Source organism: Astatotilapia calliptera, chromosome 16 (assembly GCF_900246225.1).
Source record: "Astatotilapia calliptera chromosome 16, fAstCal1.2, whole genome shotgun sequence".
NCBI classification, from domain to species: domain Eukaryota; kingdom Metazoa; phylum Chordata; class Actinopteri; order Cichliformes; family Cichlidae; genus Astatotilapia; species Astatotilapia calliptera.
In genome coordinates this window covers 20779634-20798735 of record NC_039317.1, presented here as the reverse complement: position 1 = coordinate 20798735, position 19102 = coordinate 20779634, and the positions used below count along the sequence as shown (strand labels likewise).

At 40.8% G+C, this 19102-nt stretch overlaps 1 protein-coding gene across 1 annotated transcript in view; it reads left to right on the top strand.

Moving 5' to 3' along the window:
* Positions 1-19102, top strand: part of tanc1b (tetratricopeptide repeat, ankyrin repeat and coiled-coil containing 1b) — a 103405-nt gene that overhangs the window by 4899 nt on the left and 79404 nt on the right. Inside the window, exon 2 of the mRNA XM_026144295.1 lies at positions 7210-7303. Within this exon, the coding sequence (XP_026000080.1) occupies positions 7243-7303 (61 nt within the window). The 5' untranslated portion in view covers positions 7210-7242. The remainder of the gene's footprint in view (positions 1-7209; positions 7304-19102) is intronic.

The window sequence follows — 19102 nt, the reverse complement described above, 5'->3', positions numbered from 1 at the left end:
TTTTTGTGACTCACTGATTGATAAAACCTTAATAGAGATGTGTTGCGTGGACTTCCTGTAGACTTTGCGCACTGCTTGTTAATGTTTTACTCTTACTCAAATACCAGTCTCTCACAGAAGTGAATACCAAACTTAGTCCAAGTAGCAACGATTTGGCTTTATTTATTTTTACTGCAGATTTTTATTTCCACTTCACTGCTGCAGCAATTTAGTATCAGAGTGATAAGAGAGTTTAGTCATTATTGAGAACAAGAGATGAGGACGGAAATTGACGCAACATTGTTACTCAGTGTGGAGTTACATCGGAGGTGGTCTAACCTGGGAGCGAAGAGCGGAAACCATGCCGGCTCATCCGTAAATTCATAGTACCTAGTGATCTTTATCTAAATTAGTGCTGTTTTATGCAAATTCACTGCATGGTCTTGCCTTACTCTGACATTCCCACGCCAGGTTTAGTTTCCAGACCCCGAAATGTAACTCCATATTCAGAGTACTCACTAGCCCATTAAACATGCCTTAACGCTTCTAGATCAATGGTTCATGGATAAAACCAAACAGTTTCACTCATTTTCACTGCTGACACAGGGATTAGGGGTATAACCGAACACAAAAGGCACTGTTTTTACTCCATTCTTACTAACTGTCCTACTTATTCACTGATGCTAAAGTCAGTTAAACACTGTTTATTGCCATTATGTAATCTCAGGTGATAGACAAAAGGACAAAAGGGGGTAAAACACGCTCTTGAGTTTGAAGCTTGGCACGCACCTGAACTTTCTGTTAATGAATGGTTACTTCAGCTGCTGTAATAGATAAAGTTTTGTTTCTGCTAATTTTTTTTGTTTTTTTGTTTTGCCTGTTGGGAAAGATTTTCTTCTATTTTGAAGCTTCTCATGCCAGTCTTATAAGTAGATCAGATTTGTTATCTTTTTAAGTTTTGCACTAAGCCATTTGGCTCGTCATCCTCAATAAGAACCAAGCTTATTTTGCCCCAAGCTCGAACCTTGGATTTGCCGCGGCCTTTGATGAAATGATGATTTTCTACTGGCTAAAAGTAAACAAACAAAGGAGTACTGACCTTTTTTCTCATTGTTTTGAAACGTTTTCCCATGATATTTGTTAAATTTGCTGAAATGATCAAGCCACATGATATTACTTACAAGCCATGTAGTAGTTGATGTGATGGTATTACTTTGCCCTATTAGTATTATTATTATTAGAAATGTGTAGTCCTTCATTTCCTGTAGAAATGCACGTTGCCGAGTTCTTCAAAGGCTTCTTTGTGTTCTGGGAAAGTTTATGCATTGGAAATATGATACTATAAACCACTGCTTTTTCTGATGCTTAAAGGCATTTCTTGACTACAGAAACTTGAATATTAGCTCTAATAACAGGAACATGAGAGCATTTAAGTCCATTTCAGCTACAGGGAGGTAGTAGGTTTGATTTCTAGTCCATTTCTTTGACACTGGTGTATCCTTAAGGCTGCTGCAACTTGTACACATGATTCATTCAGACTATGCAGACCTTTGAATCAAATGGTGACCAGAGTGCACTCATTGGTTTTGCTTCTGCTCTTTCTTTTCTCTCATAACTTGTTTGGCACAAATGGTGTCACCTCTTTGGGTTTCTCATTATTTTTGTATACTCATTTGTCATACTGGCTTTCAGAGTTCCAAGATGCATACATGCATACTGATTTTTTGACATTTGTAAGTTGTTTGATACCACATGCCCATTACAGAGACATAACTTGGTTTAACTTAGAACAGTTTTTGTGTATAGCAGTGTGATGCGGTGACTTTTACAGTAGTGAGGCAATTACTATAGACGTCCTGGTGAAAATGTTCAACTTTAGAACAGTAAAAAAATATTTAAATTTTTTAAATCTCTTTACTAGTTTACTACTAAAAGCTGTGAAAGGGGTGACTTTTTCTTTAAATAATTCAGCTGTTATAATGACAGTAATCCTTAATCCATGGCAGTTTTGGCCCTACTTGCCTGCTAGATACCATTTATGCTATTTCGAATCCCTGAACTAGATGGTCTTGACCATGTATTTGGTGTTACTATTTTTTGGAGCATGTTTAATGCTCACAAATTATATGTGCTCATGTATGCTTAATGGTAAAGACCATCAGGCTAACAAAGCATGCTAGTAAGTGCTTAGTACTCCATTTTCTTCTCCAAATATTACCACCTTTAGCTCAGGAAAAACCTGGATAGCAGACCATATGATCACCTGTGTAATTTGTTTGTGGGTTAATCACAATGTTTAAGTCATCCATTAATATTTCAAGGTATTTCCCCCTAATTACAAGATGAAGGCCTGCTTCCTATAGGCTGGTGCAGGGAAAAGGCTGAGCAGGAAACACTTGAGTCAAACCGGTAGAGAAGTGCCATAAAATATCTGTCCTTTTGTTATTTCTCTTCCAGTTGCTTTAGTGTGAATAACAACCTTTTGTTTACAGTGGCTGACACTCATACTGCGCTTTCCTCTCTACCTACTTCCAGCACTTCCTCTTTCAAAGGTTTGTTAGCTAACTTGCCCCATTGTTTATGGACCCTTGAACTCACAGGCCAGGCTAGGCCTGTTTCCTGCACCCAGCGAATGGACAGCAAATAAAAGAGATAATTACGGATTTCACATGAGAATTTTGAAGTCTCTCTAGTTTGCTTCTAAGCTAGCTTGTTTGATAAACCAGCTTGAAGGTCAGCCCAAAGTGAGAATTTCCATGTTGCTATGACAACAGGGTGGAAAACTGAGAGCAGTCAGTCATGTAGAATCAGTTGATGAAGAGAGCTGGCAGGGCATATCAACAGGAAAGAGATGAACGCAAGGGGTGGAAAATAGCTGTTTGCTCCAATGCTGGAAGCTCATCTGAGCTTGAGGGTGCACTCTCTATTGTTTGCCACTTAATAAAGTGCAAAGCAGACTAACTCACCAGCATCAGTGTTTGTTAAATGTTCCCCCACCAGATGTAATCAGGACAAACAATCCCCTTTCTGTTCTCTATATAGGCATCTTCTCAGATGACTATGGTATAGCGAGCTGGCCCCATTAACCACATGTCACGTCGGCATTGTGCAGGTGTGGATCTTTCCTGTTTCGTAACCTGTCTGGATTTGAACTGTGTCACATTGGGAATGACCTGGAAAACAAATATATGGATAACCCGAGGCTCCTTTTAACCCACCCAGGCTCCAATTTCTTTTTTTTCTAAAAGGGAAGCTGCCTTGACATTATACTGCAGATTGGAGTCAGTTTTATTTTTGCCTTGAGCTTTTACAGAGTAACAGACAGCTCTCGTGTGAAGGTCTTCGTGCTGACATGTATGTTTGGTTAAAATGCTAGCAGTGGGAAAATCATGATGCGGTCTTTTGTGTGTATCCCTTTAGATGGTCTGTTGGAACTTTATGACAATTTGCCTCAAATAAACAAGAGCAGCAGCAAATTTACTGCTTTTTCACTGGGTAAATGTTGTTTCTGCAGACCCTTGAGCCTTGGTGGCACTTGCACTGCTCTGTTTTAATTTTGAGAGGCCCCTAGTAAGGGGCCATGCTAATATACAAACACAGCTTTGTGCACTGGGATGAACCAGACCTTGAAGGCTTAAAGAATATTGATTCCCATCGCTCTGCGTAGCATGCGGTTCGTGCTTCTTCTCTGAGGGGACTGTCTTACAAATGTCAAATTTATAGCCCTGCTATGCTGATCGAATTACTTCTGCTGTCGTGGGGATTAAGCTTTGATTTCATTAACCTTTTTCAGGATTCCCCACAACCAGTGCCAATAAAAACAATGCAAGGCTTAGGCGGCATTAACACAAAATGTTGTTCGTGATTATCCAGAAGACTTAATGAAGACACTTAGTTTGTTATGAAAATCATCCTACTTTGTCTGTTTTTTTTACATTTTGATCTATAACAGTGTATTCACCGGTCACCTTAGTAGGTACACCCCGTAAGTATTAGGTTGGGCCTTCAGAGTAGCCTTAAGCTTTCATGGCAGAGCACAGTTGCTGCACATCCATGATGAGAATCTCCTGTTCCACCGCATCCTAAAGGTGCTCTACTGGATTGAACTCTGCTGTCTGTGGAGGCTATTTGAGTCCAGTGAACTCATTGTCATGTTCAAGAAAACATTTGGAGATAATTAGAGCTTTGTGACATGATGTGCTTTCCTGTTTGAAGCAGCCTTCAGAACATGGGCACACTGTGGTCTTAAAGGGATGAGCATGATCAGTAACAATATTCATTTACCCCCCCTACTCCTAACCAGGGCCAACACCAACACCAGCAGCAGCCTGAGCTGTTGATACAAGGCGGGATGGATCCGTGCTTTCTTGCTGCCAAATTCTGACCATCTGAATGCTGCAGTGGAAATTTAGACTAATCAGACAAGGCAATGTTTTCACTATCTTATGTTGTTCAATTCTTGTGAATATGTGTGAATTGTAGCCTCAGTTTCAGTGTTCTTAGCTGAACATTTGCTTTAAGATGTGGACTTCTGCTGCTTCAGGGTTTGAAGTGTTGTGCGGAGCTATGCTCTTCTGCATAGCTTAGTTGTAAAGACTGGTTAGTTGAGTTACTGTTGCCTTCCTATTAGCTCAAAGCGTTTTGTCCCCTTCTCCTTTAACCTCTGACATCAGTAAGGCATTTTTCTCCCAGAGAACTGCTTCTTTGTTTTTCAGTGTTTTCGTGGAAAAAATCCCAGTAGATGAGCAGTGTCTGAAATACTCACTCCACTCCATCTGGCACTGATATCATGTCACTTAAATCACCTTTCATCCAATGGTGGAACTTCCCAGTAAATATGGTCATCTTGACTGTATTTACAGTTTGTATCAGTTTCATTGCAGTAAGTCAAATTCATCGAGTTCTTGCCTCATGATTGGACGATTACCTGCCCGCATTTATCAATGAACATGTGAACTGGCCAGTGAGTGTAGATCTAATTGGCACCAATATCATTTTAAGGTTTTTCATTTTTGATGCTTTGGGGAGTTTAAACAAAGCAGTGTTTGTAACACAGTACTTTAGTTTACCAGCTGTTGTTCCGTGACCACCTGTGGCTGTTGCAACCTTGTGTCATAATTGTCTTGGGTTGGCTAGAGTGTATCTATGCCAGTGTCTCGAATCACTCTCCATTACACTGTATGCAGCAATCTTTCTACGTTTTCCCTTCCCGGAGCTAAAATGCTCACGGACTTTTAATAATGCTGTCATCATTGTGCTTTTATTTAAGCTGTCATTACGACAGTGATGACACATGGTTGGCTTTCTTTCAAGTAATATGTACATTGTAACTCCGCACCTGATGCAAACAGCTGATAGACGCATAGCTCAGAATTAGGAATGATTAACTGTATACCATGCCTGAAGAGGTGAACCTCATTCTCTCACTGGGTGCTGACTTTGTGTGTGTGTTTGTGTCCAGTGGCTGTGATGGGGGGGATGGAAGGAATTTGTCATGTTGGCTTTTAGAGTTTTAAGAGGGCGTTTCTCATTTCCTTTGGGTTCACCTGCGTAATGTTTATTGTTACTGTGGCGATGAGCAGCGAGCTCCCACACAGAAACTACCAACTCCTCCTAATTTTGCACTGTGATGTCATGAACTGCAATATCTCTGCCTCTACACATGCGTGAAGTGTTTCCAGCTGCGCGTCCTTTACCCGGAGTCGATTGTTTTAACCGATGCATGAAACTATACATTTTTAGACATAAGTTGTAACGGCCGCCGTTTTCTTTGTGAGTATTTATTACACGGCGTGCTGCGGGGAAAAGCCTGTTCTAACGTTTGAGTCTAAGGTTTATTTTTTTAGCACCTGGCGGCTCTTTTTTTTTTTTTTTTAACTTCTCATCCGTAAATAATCTGCTCTTTCACGTGATTCAGTTTATTTTGAAAAGTCTCAACAGGATCCTGAGCTTTATTGTGAAAGGTTTATGTGGAACATAAACAAGCGGACACGCGAAGGTGTTACCCTCGCTGTTGCTAAAGACAACGCATAAAAACAGGCGCTTGTCCGTCAGTAGTGTGGGTATATAAAATATAAGAGAAAGAGAGAACTTTAAGAAATTAATATAGCCACTACAGTGACCATCAGAACAATGAAAAAATAGTGTCGTAAACAGTTTATTTTGCGACACCACGAAACAAACGATAGCGTAAAATGAAACAATAGATGTTTTTATATCGTCATCCGATATATATCGTTATATCGAACAGCCCTAGTGTGCACATGTCTTATACTATGACAAATCAGGTGCATTTCTTGTTAAGGTTTGTTTTTGGGTATAAAAAGGTAAAGGATTAAAAAAACAAAATAAAAAAATGGTGTATAGGGGGGAAAAGGTTGATTCAGAAGCCTCTTTCAATAAGCAGTAAGAGGACCTAGATTTGTGAAGCCTGGCCTCTGGGTTATGAACTATGTTTTGTTTGCACATGGCATATCCTTATTTGGTTGAAACCATTCTTTTCTCTTCATTGGAAAGATTGCTCTGCTGCTATTAATACAGTACTGTAGGAGCCTGTAATGTGTTCAGAGGGATGGTAACCAAAAATCCCACACAATTAACTGTTCTAGGCAACGCTGTGTTATGAATGTTTTTACTGTTGTCCAGCTACGTAAAGACTATAAATAATCCCAAAGTAAGCAAGAACATCCAGGCCAGACCTTGAGTTCATGTTATACCGTTTAACTCTAAGGTTTCAAAATGAACACAGGGTTGGGAGGAACCATGGATATCAGTTGTAAACACCCAAGTGCAGCCCCGTAGCGTCGATTGCATGTGGAATTCAGGACATTCGACCGACTGTTTTCCTGCATAACAAGATAGCAGAACTTGTCCTTTTCTGTTTAAATATTAGAGCATTCTTTCCATGCTCCCCTCCACTGATGACCTGCAGGAGTGGGAGTGCTGTGGGAACACTCCCGGGCGAGTGCCAGCTAAACAGATAGAAATGCAGATATACAGTACACTGTTTTGCCATTGCTGTGTTCCAAGCTTGAGGACACATTTGGCCTGTTTTTTTTGCTTAATTCTTGATTAAAAACAACAAAAAAGGCATCGTGTGTTTAATCTGTTTTCTTATTTGCACGTGAATACAGAAAACGGCCTCTGTTTTGTTAGACTGACAATGGATGCATCTCAGTTATCCTGTTGTGACTGTGGGTTAATGAATGTTTTTATTTGCTTTAACCCCAGGGGCTCTGCAGAAAGGATTCCAGGAATCTTGCCATGTTCAAGGCAGTGCTGAAGAAGAACAGAGATGGAGGCAAGGGGAGCAAGAAGGATTCAGGTATGTGTAAAATCTGGAAGAAAAACAGCTAGGATCCAGGAATCAGATACCCCAAACACCAAGACACTAAAGCTACATTCAGAGTTTATAAATTCATTCCTGACTAAGCTTTATGAAGTACCCTTCACAGATGGCCTTCTAGTTAAAGATTGAGAATGTGATAACCGAAGTGAGTTAAGTGAGCTGAAGAGAACAGAAGAGAAAGCTAAATCTGAAGTGTGCTCTTGGCAAATATACAAAACTGATGGTGGGGGGGAAAAAAATAACTTTTTCCATTTGACCTATAAAAAAAACAAAACAAACCAGTGCTTCATTTCTAGATATCTGTAAACACTGTTGCCATAACTAGAATGGTACTTGAGGAAAAACCTAAGATGTGCACTTGAACTTTAAAGCTCTTCCTGTACTTGTCCTCTATGCGGGGAGTTTTCCAGTTTTGGTAAAAGATGGTGTGGGAAGAAATGACAGCTATATGATCTCACACATTGTAGGTCACTGGTGACACAGCGCGCCATAGACGGAAATCACGCAGCTATTGCTACATCTCTAACTGTGAGATCAGAGCAGGATACCTTCTTTCTTTCTATCTTTGATTTGACTGGAGATGCAATGTGACCGTTGTGTCATAACAGATGTTTCACTTTGGAAGCTTGCATCGGGCCTTTCCAAAATGACTAATCATGAGTCAGTCTTAGCAATACATTGTTTACTTGTACGTGCAATGGCTTTCTCCAAAGACGTGTCTTGAAATAGCAGGTTGACCATTTATGCTTATACTGCACCTACCAGCCTAGACCTGCTGTAGCACCTGAGGGCTTGCCTCAGAAGTCTGGTTCAAACAGTCTACAGTGTGCACGGTAGATGTCTCATAGCTCCTTCTATCGTGCTCTATCATCCTTTGTCTGATGTGATTGTTTCACTCAACAGCCGGTGTTAAAATTAAAGGGGAAACCGTGACTTTCTTTCCACAGACACACACACACAATACTTCACCACATCACCTCGACTGCTTTCCAGTACATTAAGGGATTGAGATCTGAGCACTGCAGCCTTGTATACATTTTCCTTAATGAAGGTGTTGCAACCTGTCTAGCCTGTATGAATCACTCAGATAGCGTAGTTTTCTTGTTATTCCACACTTAAACACAGAAGTTACTGGGTGTGTGAAGACCAAGAGCAGCAGAGTTTTATGGCGGGATAGAAGTCTTTATCCCCAGCCTCAGCTTCCCAGTTGGAACCCATCCATCAAGCTGAAGTGGCTCTGCCTCCTTTTCTCATGCTGGGACAATAAAAGTCTTGCCACTCCTTTCTGTTGTTTAGGGCTCTTATGGTTGAGAGGTCAGCTACAACTGCTACCTTTGCCCCACTGTTGTGCCTGCATGTGGCCTGTATATCTGTTATATATCTTTATTTTCTGGGCTTTAACAGTTTATTTAGTTACTTGACCTCAATGAAATGTAGGTAATGTCATAAAAAGTTGCTGGCAGATCATCTCTTTATAATCTTGCCCTTCCTGGGACTTAAAATGTAGTTAGGAATACATAAAACCTGATGATTGGATACACTACGCATTATGTACATGCATTTTTTAAATGATTATTTATTAGTCTTATAAGTCTGGGTTTTTTTTCTGGCCCTCTAAGCGTCCTTAGAGGCTGGACTCTACAGACTTTCCTTTCTTCAGAAGATCCAGAAGGACAAAATGTCTGTAAAATGTGCTCAGCAGCATATAATGGAAATAAGTGGGAGGAACGACCTTGATAATCGTATAATTGCACGAGAGCTCAGCATATGTTGGTCATGACTTGGTGGCTATGGACTGGAGGCGACTTTAAAACAGTAAAGGAAACTTGGCCCCCATGCCAGATACCACTACAGTCATTAGCTCTCCTTTGGGATCTCCCCATTGCCAAGACCACAAAAACACACAGCTTGCTAATTTAGTCTCTCCATCTTGTGCTCCTCCTAGGTCCTTCCTCCTTCGTTTCCTCCTCCTTCCCACTTGCCTCTCCTGTAGTCAATCTGCAAGGAATCTGTTTGAAATTGACCATGTGAATCCCTTTTAAGTACTTTTTTATGGTCTGCCATTCCATGAGTGGGCACTAGTTTGCTGTGGGTAGTTGCCTTTTGATGTTCTCATTTTCTGAGAGCTGGGTAATTGTAGCAGGGACATGCTGTGTATAGGAATCACTACGGTCGATATTTGGGACACTGGGAAAATTATTGCATTATAAAGATTAAAATGTTGTTGTAGCTGGTGTTTGCTGGGAGGGTGCATCCCTCTATTTAAAGATCAGGTTGGTAGAAATGATGCTGTCTCGCCATGACACGAGTTTATATGAAATTGCTCTGCTTTGTTCTTTAATTTTTAATATAACAGCAGTCGGACTTAACAAAAATGAATAAGGAGAGTTATGTTCTCAAGATGCTGTTGCACGGTGGTGACTTTCCTTTGGGTGAGTTCCTTGGAGACAACTTTTTGTCTTAGTTGGAGTTCAGTCAAGTAATTAATCAGCTGGTTTTCTTTAGCAGCCTGTAAAGTACATAGTTTGTCACCATGTTTTTTAGATCATACCAAGGACCTTTGTTAAGACATGTGAGTCTACATTTTTCCACCAAGATTTAATGCTTTTTCTGGCAAACTGGCCTCAGTGGCCCATTTCTTTACCCTTCACAGAGGCCCCAGTAGCTTTCTCCTTTTGAAGCCTTACTGTACTGAGAGGAGTAAATAGTTGCTTTCTTCACATCAGTTCGTGCTGATATATCCAGGAAAATTGCATTTTTGGCTCGGCTTTAATTGCTGAGTGTGACCGTGTGTTACCGTAATACCTGAATGAATGCCCACTTACTTAGGCTTACTGCTCCATGTGCTGCTTGAAGCAGCTGCCACACAGTTGTCTGTCTGTTGTGGGTGATGTAGTGTTAATCTCACTAGCTGTCCACTCTTTGAGGTAACAGTTTCAGCTGTTTATTCCTCCGACTCCCGGCACATTCACCAGCCTTGTACACACAACGAATATGCAGTTACCAGCAGTTGCCAGGACTTTTCTCCCTTTGTTTGTCAGTATAGCGACAGAAGCCACACATGCACCTGGCTGGACCGGGAGGAGCTACTCTGTTGTTGACCTGAGACCTGGGGTCAACCCCTGCTTTATGTCCCCACAGATAATGGCCAGCCACTTGCCCTAGTTTGCAAATATTAGGAGGAATTGTGGGTCTAATCATTTAAATGTGAAGGAAAAGCAAACCCCAGATGTGGTTCTATTTTCCAGTTAAACCAATATACGAAAATGACTACGTCCCCCATAAAACGTGACAACTTTGTTCTTTTTTTTTTTTTTTTTTTTTTTGTCAAGGGATATCAAGGGACTATTTGGTCACATTACTTTTATTATCAAGGTCTGATATGGCATAGAACGTGTTGGCTCTTCAAACACATGACGATAAGCAGCTTTACACAACAACAAAAATTTGTCACCGGTTCAGTGACTTGCAAAGTTTCTAAGTCTTTTAATTCCATTTCAAAGCGATTCACGGCCTGAGCAGACTCTTTGAATTTCAGGAAGATTAAGTGAAAAATTTATGGAATCTAAGTGATGTAAAAGACCCGCATTCAAAGTACTGGTCATTCTGTGTGTGTGTGTGTGTGTGTGTGTGTGTGTGTGTGTGTGTGTTTGAGAGAGAGAAAGAGAGGGCATTAAGAACTTTGTTGCCTCAGCTGTGGCGGAGAATGGTACGTGCTGTCTCTGCACTTTCTGTGCGCTTCTTGGGTGTTTTGACATAAAACAGTGATTTGTTGCTAAAGGTCAGACAACAGCAAATTGGTTAACAAAGCAGAATTTTTGTTTAGGTGGCTTTCTGATTTTTAAATACTGCTGTGATGTTGGAATAGATTAAATCTTTTAAGGCAGGCGCCAGAAAAGCGAATCGATCGTACTTTAGGGGAAGAGTTTTTTGGTTTGTTATGTTGTAAAATCTCACATCTATTGTGAATTTTATTGCAAGCTCTGCTCTGCATACTCGTGTATCACCTCTCTGTTGAGGTACAGTGTTAGAAGAACAGCTGGCATTGCAGAGATTCCAGGGAGTTCTCTCTGTTACAGCTGCCCCATTAGGATTATCTTACCGTTAGGGGAAGACTTTCCTCTGTAAACAATAACCACAGGTGGCTGAGTTATTTGTCCAAACATAAAGGAGCTTTTGATATAAGGTTCTCCATTCGAACAAAGGCAGCTTTTTTTTTTTTTTGTTACAGGGAGGGAAATGTAAAATCCCGCTTGGTTGTATGTTATCTTTGCTCTGAGATGGCGTCGGTTCAGAATGAAAACACTCAAACAGACTTGCTTTCGCCCCACAATTTTGTTTCATTGTCTGGTTGCAGAGGATGTGTGTGTGATGTCGATGCGTGAGGCCCAGGTTCTGAGGCCTTTGTTCTTTGCTGCTTCGGGTGCAGTCTTCATGTGTGAGTTTAGGATCACAGTAAATTCTTTCACCGTCTCGTGATGTCTAACACTCCACTCAGACATTAACAAACACCACTAGGTGCAGAATCTGCCACAAGTTCCAGTACCTCACTGTCTGTATTTTTCTCACTGAACAGCTGGGTGGCAGGCTCTTCTCTATACATGTTATCCGCAGACATTTGGAGAAACGCTACCTGCTTGGCCTGTGGTTGTGAGAAAACTTAAAGAAAACCTCTGTGAGTATATGTAGCTACAGGAAGTGTAGTTTCCAGAGCTCATTCGCTGTGTGACCATTACAGAACAACCACTTAACAACCAGAAAATAAATGAGTGTCAAACAATCTGAAAATACATTGTTAATATCCTTGGATTTACCCATCATATGTAAAGCTCAGAACATTACAATTGTCTCTTTTGTCATAACCTCTTGATTTTACCACTTAAAAGAAAAACTCTTCCAGGTATGAGGCTCTAGATTGCCTATAGTGATAACCTTCAGCTTTTGTCTGAATAATCTGTGATAAATAGGCTTTTAAAATCACCTCTACAGTTGTGTTTGAATTCGTCTCTAATGTCTTTTTTTTATTTCAAAGAGAACTGGTGATAGGTGTGAAATGGGTTTTTGTTTCCCATTTTGCTCCCGGTCATGTTTATGTAGTTTTTCATGTCCAGGCAGTTGCGGTAGGACCTGAAATGGTGGAGAAAGAATGCACCTGATTTACAAAGGAGACCATTCAGTGCACAGACCTACACGGCTATCAAAGCACTGCACAGCCAGCAGGCAACGATTAGCAGGGCGTAGCTCAAACCACATCTTTCACTTAGACACACACTCATGTGCAAATGCACAAACACCCAAACACACATGCAGACTTGGATGCCCACAAACCTCAGGTGTATCCACATTAGACACTCCCTGTCTTTCCTTCTGAAAAGCAAAATATGGACTCCAGGGAAAAGCAGTGAGCCTGGTTGGCCCACCTCGAGGTTACTTTTTGCTACAACAAACATTAGGAGCAGGACATTTCGCGTCACATAATGAAGGACTTTTAAGAGTGATGGTTGTAATCATTTTTGATCACATTCCATATATATAGATTTTGGATTGTCAAGCTATTTTTGATTGTTGAAGCTGGCTAGCATTTTCCAGGAAAAGCACATATTAACAACCTGTACTTCAATGACAACCTCAAGTCTGTTGCTTCTCTTTTTTCCTTGCCCTGACACTGAAATGCACAAAATGTAACATTTTTTTTTTTAAAACCAAAAAAAGAAAGCTCTCCCCTGCTTCTGCTTTACAATGACATTTTCTCGTAGATCCTCATTAATCCTATCACCATTTAGTGGAAATTACTATAAGTAATAAACTGTTGTGGTGCACATGTGACTGTGGTCAGAAGAAAGACTTCTAGGAACAGCTGGAAGACACAAACTAAGTTCAGGTTATATTAACAGCTAAACAACTGTTATCCTAAACCTGTATTAAAAAAGTTTTTTTTCAGCATATAAAGATCCAAATCGGAGGCACAGACAGTCATAGTCCCATGGATGTCTACCCATGCTACTTGCGCCAAGTTTAAAGTGATAAGAGGTCACGGTAGTATGGCCTTTGTGACTTTTACGTTCATTCGTTCACAGCTTTTCTCTGAAAGAGGATACAGACTCAGTCATCATCAAAAAAAAACACGGTGACAACCTCCAGACTGCTCCACTGACGACTTCAAAATATGACTTCCCAAACTAAGGGGGCGAATTGCCCCCCCCCCCCTCTTATCCCACTCTCTTTCTGCTCACTCCTCACCCTTCACCCATCAGTCGGCAAACAGTTTTTTCTACTTCAAAGACTAGAAAAAACAGTTTATCAGTTAACGTGCCTGCGTGTTTTCACATGGTCTTTGAAGAGGTGATAGTGGCTGTCATGACAGTTCATTGGCTGGAGAGGTCAGCGGGCCACAGGTTTTTCTAATTACAGCGTGACCTTCCTGGGCAGACACATTCCTTCTGTCTGATTTCTTTTTTTTCCTCTCCTCCGTTTTGCTTTCATACCTTCCTCAGCCATTGTCTGTGATTTAAATAAGTACCTAAAGTGTTCCTTTTATGCAGTAGATGATCATGTCACCCATAGGAGATACTACAAAGTGCCAGCTGTTCGTTGCTTCGCTTTGATATTTTTCCCAAGCGTTTTGAGGGTTGGGTTCCTTCTCATCTGCTGCCATCTCTTTGCAGACACCAGCCCATGCTGTCACAGTGTCTGACTCTCAGAAAAGTCTGTGTGGGTGTCTGTTGAGAACTCTGTTCAGTCCTGGGCTCGGCGCCCCCCTTTCTTTCTCTTTAAACCTACTTTGCTCTGCGCTGCTCTGTTCTGCATTTCTGAACACAGATTTTTTTTCTTCTTTCCTTTTTTGTAATTGTGCCTGCAGATGAATGTCTTGCCATCCTTAGCTCAGGAGGGTTTGCAGCAGCCTGAACTAATGACCTTGGTTCCTTTGTGCCCACCCTCAAAGGAACAGAGGATAACTGCTTCAAGTAGGAGCAGTTTGCATTGAGTGCTTCCTTTTCACATTTAAAAAGTCTTCTAATAAATGTGTTATTTTTGGATCGGTTTTTATTTGAAAACTCTGTCTGCTCAGAATTTGCTCAAAACTGACAAAAGCATAGAATTGAATTTGGAAGTATATGCAGTTGAAGATCATCCTAAAAAAGCACTGCTTGGTGCCCGAATGGTTTATCTACTTTTAAATATATTATTAATCTTTAAAATAAATGTGCTTGTTGAAAAGTTCCTTCTGTTCTGAGAATGAATTGAGGCAAGATTGATTGAAGCTAAATTTGCACAGATTTCCCACTGACAGTGAAGAGTACAAAGCTGCAAGCTTTTCGCTGGTCCTTGTTTGCTTATGGGATTAGGCTCTTTGCAAGGATTTGGTGAACAGCCTTTGTGCCGCATCCTTGTCCATTTAACATTACCGAACAGGCTGTTGTCCAGAGGTTACTGGTGTTCTCATGACCTCACCTGGCCCCAGATGAAGCTGTGCCTAATGGTCTGTGCTAATGGCAAGCTAAATCTGTTGTTAAACCACATCTCCATGGCAACCTAGGTCTCCAGACCACATTTTGCACTTGTGTCTGAAAATAAACCCCACTTTTGTCTCAGAGTAGCTTCTTAATATTTCTAACAGATAAAAGTGAGAAATTGTAGGTTTTTGCAGAAGTATCAGGGTGGAAAAAGATGTACATCTGTAAAGTCATGTCCATCCCTCATCAGTCAGCATTGTAATTCAACCACATTGCAGCGGTGTGGCTCCCCGAGCTCTGTTCACAGTATTAAAATGATTGATCATAGCTTAGATGCGTGTGCTAGGCTTGTCCATCTGTCCTATGTGACAGCTGTTTCTGCGAGTTGGAGAAGATGCCATTGCAATTAACCCCCATGTAAAACCCGTGCAAGAATTTTTTTATGGCATTACTGTGGAAAGATTAATGGGTCAGTTGCTCAGCAGCACCGCAAATCAACCCTTTTTAATTGCATCAGTAAAAACCCCCCCCAAAAAAACCTTCTGTACCTAGACCAGGGGTCGGCAACCTGCGGCTCTTTAGTCCTTATACTGCGGCTCGGCATGGTTTGGGAAAATAAATTAGAAGTATTTAGCTGAAGTGTATTTTATTTATGTTCATTCTTTTTTTTAACTTGTACTTCTAAATTGGAAGATTATTGTGATATTGAAATGAAAAAATAATAAAATATAATTTTATTTTTATATCGCTCTAAATAAGCGTCACACTCGCGGAAGCCGGTGTACCCGCCGAAATACCGTACATTTATCGAGACTTTCAACCCCAGGTAGGCCAATTATGGATCTTCGGATCCACATTATGTCAGCAGCTGTTCTCAACCGTGAACTATGTTAAAAACAAACACCGCTCACGCCTCACAGATGACAGCTTACAGTCCTGCGTAAACATGAAAGTGACTTCGTACAGCCCCGATTTGCAGACGCTGTGCGCAGAGGTTCAGGAGCAGAAGTCCCATTGTAAACATATCACGGCAGACCCGACAATGTTTGCATGAACATGCTTTTCAGCATCTCTTTATTGACCACTTTTCATACACGGTTGCTGTACGCATACAGCCGGCTGTAACTTTTCAGCTCACAGCCCGACATATACCACCAACAACAGCATAGATGGCACAGACGTTAAGGCGGCGAGGCGTGATTGCGGGTGCCGCTCAGGTGCATCCGCCTCCCCTGCAGCGTCGCTGCAGACGACGCCCCGCCACACACCTTAACCTGGTAAAATACATATTTAGGCAGAATTTTGCAAATATCTATTTTTCATTTTTTTTAGCAGCATAGTGCTTTTTTTCCAATTATTTTTTTTAAAAGTCAGGTCAAGGCTCCAAAAGCCCAAAGGCGATATAAGGGTGGTAGCTCACAACAGTTTTTATTTGCTACATGGATCATTTTAGTTCAGCTGGGTGTCTTTTTGTTATATTTCTTTAAGAGTTCAAAATGTGTTAATTACATAAATAAAATGTAACTTTCTCTGTAGCACTTTCAGAAGCAACACACCTTAGTTGTTCACACAAAGCATAAAGGTAAAAAACAATATATACAGTGTTAACTTAATTTTAGATGTCAAAAAGTATTTGCGGCTCCCAGTGTTTTCTTTTGCGTGGAAACCGGGTCCAAATGGCTCTTTGGGTCTTAAAGGTTGCTGACCCCTGACCTAGACCATTGACCAGAGAGAAACATAAGAACACTAAAGTCCACCAAAGAAAATCTCAGTAGACTGAAATTGTCTATAATTATTAACCAGTTATTTGTGTGTAGCACAGACTACATTACCTTGATATTCTACATTTTGTTAGGTACACTACTGCTTGCCTTGTTGGCCTAAATTGATATTAGACATTAAAAGCTTGTATTTTCAGCATAATAAATTATTTTTAAATTGTTGTTTTATGCTGAAATAATGTCAGCTTTGTTGGTTTTTCAAGTTCAAACACACCGATCTTCTTCTTTTATATGATGCCAATTAGTTTGAAGCCAATGTAATGTAAAATTAAACATTAAACTTAGACTCTTAACAGAGTTTCTGAGTATGGTTGACTCCAAAGTTGCAAAAAGGCAGGGGAGTTCATAAAATGCTTTCTTTCTTTTTTTTCCTAAAGGTGGTCTTTTCCTACTACTGCCAAAGATATCGGCTCAGTCTTACACAGCTATCGATTTAGACCTTTTCTGATCAGTGAGAATTTTTTTCAGGTGAGAGTCTATTGACCAAACAATTGACTGGTCGACCCTGACGCTACAGCTATATTCTTTACAAGTCCTTCGCTGCACCTATTGAATATAAATAATTCATTAAGAATGCACCCCTTGCTGGGTTAGTGCCACTCAAGTAAAAAATTTTAAAGCACAGAAAACAACTTACTCCCTAATGTTCACTCAAAAGGCTGATTAGTGTCATACAAGGATGGATAGGAGGCGAGAGGGATATTTACCCTGTAGTCTGGCAGTGAACAGTGTCCCACTTGTCTAGTCTGGGTACTGAGGAGGCCTGCAGAGAGACATTCAAACATGATTCTACCAGCATGAATATCAATAACTCTCCAGCCAAGACTGTCAACAGTGGATGTGCCATAATTTATTCTAAAGCTCTTATGAAATGAGGTCAAACCCTCGACAACTCAGCATGGACACTGGGCTCATTTGGATTTCCATGGATGGTAAAACATTTGCGTTTGTGTCATGTACATCTTTTGTTTTCTTTTTCTTTTGTCTTTTGGATGCATTATGCTAATCTGAAAGAGTGTAATTATTTTTTTTCTTTGTAGGAAATGCAACCAGCTGGAGCACCAGTGAAATAGATTGGTAGCGTCCTTCTGCATTCTGTCTGTCTAATTAGAAAACTGCAAGTGGTTGTGTTGTTGTTCTTGGCAACACAATATGTTTCACATTGCAGGATTTAGGTTTGACTTAAATACCCTTTTATTTTCTATGTGCTACCAGAGGTCCTCAAAGATTCTCTGTACGTTCTTTTTAACTCAAAAACACTTCTGCGCCCCCCCCCCCCAAAAAAAAAAAAACACACACACACACACACACAGAATCACTTTGCAGAATCACACCATCATTAATCTGTCAGATGCATAAATCTTTGTGGAGACCCAGACTTGTGCATTGTATTCATAAATTCTAGTGTACCCATTGTCATCTTCTATAAATCTTAATTAATGTGAAATTGCCTGCACGTGCGGAGGCTGATTTCCACCCCTTTTCATATATAGGCAGGTAGACACACATTGGGGAAAGGAATAAAGGGAAATGTGCTGTTTAACGGAACAAAAGCTTCTAAATTGGGGGGGAAAGATAATCAAGACTTTGAAATAAGACCCGTGATCCCTGTAATAGGCATGTAACTCTTAGGGAATGTGTCAGTAGGTGGCAACTGTCTGACACTCGTCACGATAGCCATTCCTGCTTTCACATACCAACCCCTACATGGTACAGGTTTTGGACCAGGCAGTCACAGGAAGATCACATTCATGTGTGATTTGCGGACTTCAAACATGATTTCAGACATGCAAGTAGTGCACCATTATCCACTTAGTGTGGCCTCCCTACTCGTTGTTGCACTATATTTAGAATCACTACCACTTTTGTGTCCTTAACAGGCGCCTTTTTTCTTTATTGCATTAACTAACAGATAACAGTTGGTAAGGAAAATATTTGGTCAAGGCAGGCCTACTATCAGCACTGAGTTCAGCTGCAGGTGCGGGCAACATGAGAGACTGGGACTGTTGTGGAGGGCCGCACCGTGTTTCTCTATTTATAAGCTTCTTGGTGTGACCCTCCACAACAGTCCCAGTTTCTCATGTGGCCACTTGGGTAAATTATTTTCACCTCCCTTGGTTCAGAGCAAAGATCCCTGGTAGAGGTGCAGAGCAGACCATGCACTCATGTACGTGCACGCACATAAGTGCACACTAACGTAGGCAAATCTATCTTAGATGATTAAGGATCTCTATAAGATACACCTCAATAAATATTTTTATTGCTAATTTGTTTGTGACAAATAACAGAGCAGTATAATCAGCTGCCTCCCCAGTGACCCTGCATCGCCTCAGCCTTTAATTACCAGCTACAATCTAACTTCAGGAACTTCTCCTGGTGGCACATGAAGAAGTCCTGCACCTGCTGAAGGTTCTAGTTAGTGTTCCCTTCATCCTCAGAGCACATCAGAAGAGCAGAACAATGAATAAACGCTAGAATTATAACTTTCTGTCCAAAATGGTGAAAGTTAAAGTTTGTCCAAAGACTCTTGACTGGTCAGC